The 7288-nt window shown below is 37.6% G+C and overlaps 2 protein-coding genes and 1 long non-coding RNA gene across 4 annotated transcripts; 2 read left to right on the top strand and 1 right to left on the bottom strand.

Moving 5' to 3' along the window:
• The first annotated feature begins 266 nt into the window (after positions 1-266).
• LOC113771918 (serine-rich adhesin for platelets-like) lies at positions 267-3093 on the top strand. The gene is made up of 3 exons (XM_027316466.1): positions 267-714; positions 1170-2909; positions 3028-3093. The coding sequence occupies exons 1-3, from the start codon at positions 655-657 to the stop codon at positions 3091-3093; spliced, it is 1866 nt and encodes a 621-aa protein (XP_027172267.1). The 5' UTR covers positions 267-654.
• LOC113770317 lies at positions 2880-3315 on the top strand. Its single transcript, XR_003468402.1, has 2 exons — positions 2880-2909; positions 3028-3315. It is a non-coding gene; the product is annotated as an uncharacterized LOC113770317 (long non-coding RNA).
• LOC113770316 (ribosomal protein L11 methyltransferase-like) lies at positions 3277-6679 on the bottom strand. Of its 2 annotated transcripts, none has more exons than XM_027314735.1 (7): positions 6317-6679; positions 5819-5905; positions 5295-5435; positions 4953-5018; positions 4432-4599; positions 3853-4182; positions 3277-3633 (listed from the first exon to the last, which is right to left on the bottom strand). In XM_027314735.1, the coding sequence occupies exons 1-7, from the start codon at positions 6626-6628 to the stop codon at positions 3526-3528; spliced, it is 1212 nt and encodes a 403-aa protein (XP_027170536.1). In that variant the 5' UTR covers positions 6629-6679; the 3' UTR covers positions 3277-3525. The 2 variants fall into 2 exon arrangements, with proteins under 2 accessions (XP_027170536.1, XP_027170537.1); XM_027314736.1 differs by having other exon boundaries at positions 4953-5020; positions 5306-5435.
• Between the last annotated feature and the right edge of the window lie 609 nt (positions 6680-7288).

Raw genomic sequence — 7288 nt, 5'->3', positions numbered from 1 at the left:
AAAAGAGGCATACTATTTTTAGTCGGAGAAATAAACAAATACGAGCATTAGGACCAAAATGGATCATAATTTAAATATTAGGGACAATTCTGACTGATTTTAAATGTTAGGGACTAAAAAAGTTTTTTTGAAAAATGTTAGAGACCAATTTGGCAAATTCCCCTATAGTTTAATATCGTAATCAACTTACGGATGATAAGTAAACTTCAACCACCACTTAAAGCTACACCACATTCTTGCCAACACAGCCTTTTTTCTTCTTCATTTTTTGTTTTTTTTTTCCGGCAACACACTTTACATTAGATTAAAAAAGTAAATTGCTGTTTAACTGGAGAAAAGGGTCATGGTAAAGCAGTTGGAAGAATTCCTTGTTGATAGTTGATGAGCGAAATCTGATGCAAATTTCTCAAAATCTGAAAAGCAAGAGAAAACCCCTTCGACGTCCAAACTCCCAGTCTCCCACGCTGCACCCCTCCCTTCCCCCTCTTCTTGTCGGCCAATTTGGATGCTACTACAATTTTGCCGAATCCCATTAACCCCTTAATTTCTTTTCTTTTTCTTTGTTGTTGGATTTTTCTTTTTCTTTTTCCTTTTCATTTTTATCAATTGCAGGTAGAAGGAGGAGGAGAAGGATTCGAGCCCCTGATTGGAGACATGGGTTCTTCCTCTAAGAGGAAATCTGCCAAAAAGAAAAGTTCCAAACTTTCTTCTCAGGTAGCAGTATCGAGAATCTGCTATGTGACTTTTATTTGTTTCTGATAAATTTTTTGCTATATTTGTGCTGGATTCTCTATTTATTTCATGTATTGTGTTGGGTTTATCTTGGTTGTTCTTCAATGTTGTTTCAATAAACAGGCCTGCTCAGACATATTGAGAATAATTAATGGAAAAAATTGGAACTTTAAGCCATTAGCTTAGCTTAGGGCGCATTTAAAGTGGCCATTCTGAAAGTGCGATATGAACAATTGAAACTTTAAGGCATTAATTTGGTTTCTGTATTGAACTTGAAATGGCTGTTATTTCCTGTCAATTGACTTTAGTATCTGTATTCTGATTATTAAAAGCAATCAAATACTTTTTATAATCTTCTTGTTTACTTGCAACAAATACTTCTAAACGTCGTAAACATGTCTCAGTTTCTTGCCTTTCTGTATATCTTATGTGGTTAGGCTCGCAAGATGAAGAAGAGTGGGAGGACTAAATCCAAGAAACTTGGTCGCCGTCATGATTCCAGTACTGATGATTCCATGAGTTCAGATTCCATTTCCTCACCTGGTAATGATTCTTATGCTTCAAATTATGATGATGACTCCATGAGTTCCGCATCTATATCTCGGTCCAGTTCAGAGGATGCTTACAGGAGAAGGAAAAACAAATCGCGCTCACGAGGTAAACTAAAGAAGACCAGAAAGCGAGCTCGAAGGAGATCTTCCAGCAGAGACAATCGTAAGAAATTAGCTCCCATGAAAAAAAGAAAAAGGTCAAGAAAGGATAGTGATTCTAAGACAAGAAAGAAATACGGCAGAAAGAAACGTAGGAGGGATTCAAGTGCTAGTCCCACAAGCAGCAATTCACACAGCTGCTCTACTTGCAAAGGTGGTAATAGTGACAGTGAGGAGAGCGAACGTGAGAGCGTTAGGAGCAGGCCTAGAGAAAATAAGAGAGATAAGAGAGATTTAAGCAAGGACAAACGTAGAATCAAACTTAGCTTCCGTAGGTCCCCAAGTCATTCTTCACACAGTAGGTCTAAGGATCAAAGTGGTAGTGTTAGTTACAGTGAGGAAAAGTTTCTGAATGAGAACAATTCCCGGCGTTTGAGATCTGTTATAACATTTGTTGAGCAGAGGAGTGAGGGAGAAGGGAACGAATGGAAGAAGGATCTACAGAATGAAGAAATTGTCTATGATAATGACGATTATCCTTCCAGAAGCAGTAGTGGTGGGGGAAGCAAAAAGGAATCAACTCCTCGTTCACCTATTGCATTTGATGTTGAGAAACGGACAGAAAGTCCTATATTTGTTTCTGAGCATGAGGTGACTGAACTTTCAGGAAGTGTAAATGATGCGCATGACATGAATGAGTTTGCGACACGCAGTTCTGCAAAGGAAAATGGGAATTACACTCCCCTTGTGGGTGCTGGTTCAGGGGGTGATGATCTGGAAGCAATTTTGAGGCAGAAAGCTTTGCAGAATTTGAACAAGTTCCGAGGAGGACATAAAAGTAATACAAAGCCTACTTTGGATCAGAAAAATAAGGATGATGGCAATGTTAATGCATCATCCACTTCCACAGCAGCGGTTGAAAGGGTTGTCCTTGACAGCGGACACACTGAAAAGGTTTATGGAATTGTGAAACAGAATAATGATCATCCAGCTGATGGGTCGGGACTCTCTGGGAATCCCAAGGAGGACGGCCTGAATAGTGGAAATCCTGTTGTTGGTAAATCTGTATCTGGAACCTCACCATTTAGGGGAAGATCTTCAGGCTTGGACATGCGGCATCAAGCCACAGCATCAGGAGCATCTCCAGATAAAATTCTGAGAGAAATTAAGAGTGAAGGGAAGACTACAGCTACAGTACAAACTACATCCGTGGCTGGAAACTCGTCATTTTGGGAAAGTTCTTCAGGCTTGGACACACCCAATAAAACTACGACATCAGTTGCATCTCCAGAAAAATTTCTGATGGAAACTGAAAGCGACAGGAAGACTGAGCTTAAAATAACTCAACCATTGTCTCCTAGCGTGGGCATTAATAAAGGTTCTGCTTGTAGCTCTGCGACTGTAGAACCAGCTTTATCTGCTACTTCAGGAGGGCAAAGTTTGAACAATCAGAAAGATGAAGCTAAGGATGGCGGACAGTATCAGCAGAAGACGATGTCTGTGATGAGAAGCGGGGAAATGGTACAGGTAGGAGCTTTCTAAAGTATCATTAATAACGTATTTACTGAAATTTCCAATTTGTAAATGTTGTGTCGAGTTCTGCTTTACTTGCTAGGGAGTTTGACATTTGGAAACATGTTCCCAGGTAAACTACAAGGTCTACATTCCTCAAAGAGCTCCCGCTCTTGCCAGGAGACAACTCAAGCGGTGATTTTGGAGGGCAGAGGACTTGGTGTGGACAACTGGGATTTTGGTAGTAGTTGTATCCAGAATCTGTAATTGATTGCTAGTTGAAAGGAACCTTGACTGGTTATAAAAGTGAAGGCCGATGGATGCCATATCAGTTGATCATACTCTTTGAATAACTGGATGTTTATCAACACCTGACAGCTCATTAATAAGTTCTAAAATTCAGTACAATTTTGCATTTGAATTGGAATACACCTGTCTTGGTAAAATGATGTCAACAGATTGGTTGGCCATTGTTTGACAAGGTAATTGCTTCCGCAGATAATATGATAGCCACCTTTTTCCTTTAAAAGAATTAGCTAAATTTTATATATGTATGTATGTATATAATCACTTGCTCATCATGTCCACTGTGCTTAATTATTCTGGATGGGCTGCATTTTTGAACATGACATTAACCAAGATTTATTTTCTTAAAACCAGCTAGGCAAGCCCAATCATCCATCTTTGACACTGTAATATCTTCCAAGAATGGTGAGTACCGGTGGATGATGCGCGGAACCTGCATCAAGAATTTTAAATAATTTAATCAGGGAAACTTTTGAAATGTGGTTCTTCATCGAAGAACGGTGATATGGTAGACAAGGATGATAAAACCATTAATAGATTTATTAGTCTGATAATCTTCTGGACAACATTTAGGATAATAGCCTCTCTTAGTCATGTTAAGCTAATCATCTAGCAAGGTATTATCTACAATCAGTTGCATCCTAAGACGTACCTGCTCAGATATGATACCCGATAGACCCACTGTGGCTCCAGGCTTTGCATGGGAGACAATTTGGTCAGCCAAATCGAGCAGAGGATTCAGCAGTATATTCGCAATAACAACATGAAACTTCTCTGTCTCGGTGACAACTCCTTTATCATTTAAATGCTGCCTGTCTGTAGGTTTACTTACAATTTCGTTTGTAAAAGTAGAACTGCCTGTACTAGGAACCAGACTTAAAAACAGTTTTTCAGGCTGTATGTTATTCAAAGTAGCATTGTGTTGAGCAGCTGTAATTGCTTGGGGGTCTATATCCAGCCCAGCTGAAAAAGCTGCACCAAACTGCATTCATGATCAAAATTTAAAGATCAGAACCCAGAATCAAGTCAACATAGAAGCAAGGTCAGATTTAAGAAGTACTGCAAATAAGAATCCAATGAATTGCTCAAGATGATACTGTCATGAACTTTGATACCTGGACTACCAACTCAGTTGCAACAGAACACAACAAATTCAAGTACTAACTTTGATATTCATCTTAGGTTCAGCACCATCCTCCTATGTAAGCATTAAACAGAAAGATTTGAGTACCTTAATTGCTGCAATAGCGAGGATACCAGACCCTGTCCCATAATCCAAGAAAACTTCTCCTCCTTTTATTACATCATAGAGCAGCATTAGGCATAACTTAGTTGTAGGATGATCCCCAGTCCCAAATGCTAATCCAGGGTTTAGAATTATATTAGTTGCTTGAAGATCCTGCAAATTTAAGCATTCAAAATTTCGAGCGAGTATGCAAGTGTAGATCAATAGTTCTTAGTCAGACTTGGGGGGAGAATAAGACAATTTGAGAGTCTTGCTTCAACCAGAAAATTCATCTTTTTAGACCAAAGTCAACACCACAAAAATCATATAGTGAATCCTCATATGCAGAAAGAATAGCTCAATGGACATTAAATTAGCGGCTGAGTAAGAAATATGATTGGAACTTGTAACTATGATTAACCATTTTAAGGTCTCAGTAAATAACACTAATTCCACGAAGACGAAATGCTAGTCCCTGAAAGATGTTAATGTTAATGGAACCTCAAAAGGGAACAGAATAATCATACTGGGGGCTTTCTCCACTCAGGCACGATCCAAATTCCTTCAATAACTTGTACAGGATGAAATGATTCCTGCAAGACAGACAATATCCAAGAAATTATTGTGTTAGAAATTCAGCTATAAACTGGGTAAAACAAACTGGTATACAGACCACCAAAATCCACATTAACCCTCTAAAATGTAGGGTAAAAGTAGGATAAAAAGGCCTATCAGATACAGTATACATGCAGAATCAACAACTCCTCATTCTCCCGAAATTTAGCTATCCTAGGTAAAACTGCGAGATGCTGTTTAATCTTGACATTATTGTCATTTCACTTGTCTTTATAAAGCAAAGAAGCATTAACCTGACTTTCTTTAATCCAATCAGTGTGGTCATGCATCACTACATCATAACTTGGTATCTCTTTCAAGCCTATGGAGTCAACAGCAAGTGATATGCTTTCCTTCACATCCTGACTTACAGAGAATATGGAACTGATGCAAATCTGCAGAAATTTTAAGGAGATACCATTGAGCTACAGTTAGAGCATATTAGTGAACAAGCTGCATCAGAAAAATATCAAATGAGCTAACTCTTACAAAATGAGTAAGATAATACAATCAAACCTACCCAAGTAATCGTAAATTCCAAGTAGAACTGGCTAACAGTTGAGACATGGTCTCCAAAAAAGGAACCTTTCAAAGAACATGGTTAGCATATTGTAGCTCTATTTGTTCAATTACTTTAAGAGCATAGAAACAATTTACATAGTAACCACTTTCGTGTTTCTGATGCTCTTCTACACAATCTAGAACACAATACAAAAAGTAAAATATTACATTTCAAAACCAAATAAAGCATGAGAGAATGAAGAAATTGGCTTTCTACCTCATCACCAACTTCACTATCATCATCATGTTCATCAATGCTGGTAGAGTTGGCTCCAAAACATAAAAGGGCTTCTGAAAGCATATCCTGACCAAAGAACAGAAGCCATGTATATTGAAGTAATTCTTTCAACAAAACTTATCCAAATAGGGCAATTATAACTACAAGTTTTTTTGTTTTTTATCATCCTGCCTCGTAAAAGCTTGCGTTGCATTATTAATCATTTTCCTGTAATGAAAAATAGCTGTAACCTGCAAAATTAATCAAATTAATTACGAAAAAAGAAACCCATAAAACCCAAAGCAGTTAATTCTACTAACATGCATCTGATATCTAACTATACAGCAATAAAAACAGACACACACACACACAGTGTTACTGAGTTTAGCTAAAAGTATGGGCTAAAAATTAGAACTTATTAGCCTTTGAAAGTAAACGTCTCATTTTTTGCCGCAGCACATATACATGCACACGTATAGGTAAGGGGAAAGAGCTCACTGCAACATTTTTCTGGCAGCAAATGGTCACAGAAAGGTAAGGAGAAGTATAAGAATCGGTCGGTAAAGTCTCCAGAGAAGAAGAAGAGCGTGAGGTTGAAAAAGTAGCAGTCTTTGAAGCCAGCTGGCTTAAAAGTTTGTATCTTTCTGAGAAAAAGAACACTGAGTCTGAGAAGCGGCTTTGCCCAACGATACCCCGGGTTCGGTGGCCGAAAATAAGGGCAGTGGCGGTGGAGGCGGCGGCGGCAGCTGTGGAGGTGCAGAGGAGGTGCTTGAAGAAATGACTGCGCAGAGAATTGATTACCAGTGACATTTTTTTTTGTTATGTTTTCTTAGGAATTAGCAGTTTCCTTACATTCTTAGGAATTACGTGACATTTTTAGTTGAAGAAGTGTACGGGAAACAACAAATAAATAAAAGAGTAGAACTTTTTGGCAGATTTCTTTATTTATTTATTTTTTTTAGAGTTTATATCTTACCACAATTTTCACAAACGCTCTTCTCTTTGGTGGGTGAACCCTTTTCTTTTTTTTTCTTTTTTTTTTCTTTTTTCTGTCTTCTCCTTCTTCTTTGTGAGGTTAGAAAATGATCCCAATTTAGTAGTATTACATTATCAAAATTTTGCTATGGTTCGAATTTATTGTACAAAATGATTGGTAAAACTAGATAAGGTTCTCATAATAAGTCTTTAATAACCGTGCTCATAAACAAAAGTCAACTGAAGTTTCCTTAGGGAAGTAGACTAAAAAAAAAAGTTTAGGCAAAAGGGCAAAAGTCCAATAGATAATTTGTTTTCTCATGTATTTTCACAGATTTTAGTAATACGAATTTATTGCTTTTCCGTCTTTTACTTCGCAATAACTTTCAACAAAAGAAAAGAAATAGTCATTGTAATTCTACTTCAATATAATTTCACCATCAAAATCTACGTTATAGGAGCATTTTTTTTAATGTTATAACAGAAATAATGCAA

The sequence above is a fragment of the Coffea eugenioides genome, chromosome 5, assembly GCF_003713205.1.
Source record: "Coffea eugenioides isolate CCC68of chromosome 5, Ceug_1.0, whole genome shotgun sequence".
NCBI lineage: Eukaryota > Viridiplantae > Streptophyta > Magnoliopsida > Gentianales > Rubiaceae > Coffea > Coffea eugenioides.
Note: the sequence above shows the minus strand (reverse complement) of the source record. Positions and strands in the feature narration are given on the sequence as shown.

Bases quoted from the DNA above. Each gene is read 5' to 3' on its own strand.
- LOC113771918 (XM_027316466.1), top strand. From the start codon at position 655: ATGGGTTCTTCCTCTAAGAGGAAATCTGCCAAAAAGAAAAGTTCCAAA. The intron at 715-1,169 runs GTAGCAGTATCG...TTATGTGGTTAG, and splicing joins GTTCCAAACTTTCTTCTCAG to GCTCGCAAGATGAAGAAGAG. The intron at 2,910-3,027 runs GTAGGAGCTTTC...ACATGTTCCCAG, and splicing joins GAAGCGGGGAAATGGTACAG to GTAAACTACAAGGTCTACAT.
- LOC113770316 (XM_027314735.1), bottom strand. From the start codon at position 6,628: ATGTCACTGGTAATCAATTCTCTGCGCAGTCATTTCTTCAAGCACCTC. The intron at 5,019-5,294 runs GTTAATGCTTCT...TCTGTCTTGCAG, and splicing joins ATTGGATTAAAGAAAGTCAG to GAATCATTTCATCCTGTACA. The intron at 3,634-3,852 runs GTACGTCTTAGG...TTCTTGATGCAG, and splicing joins CGGGTATCATATCTGAGCAG to GTTCCGCGCATCATCCACCG.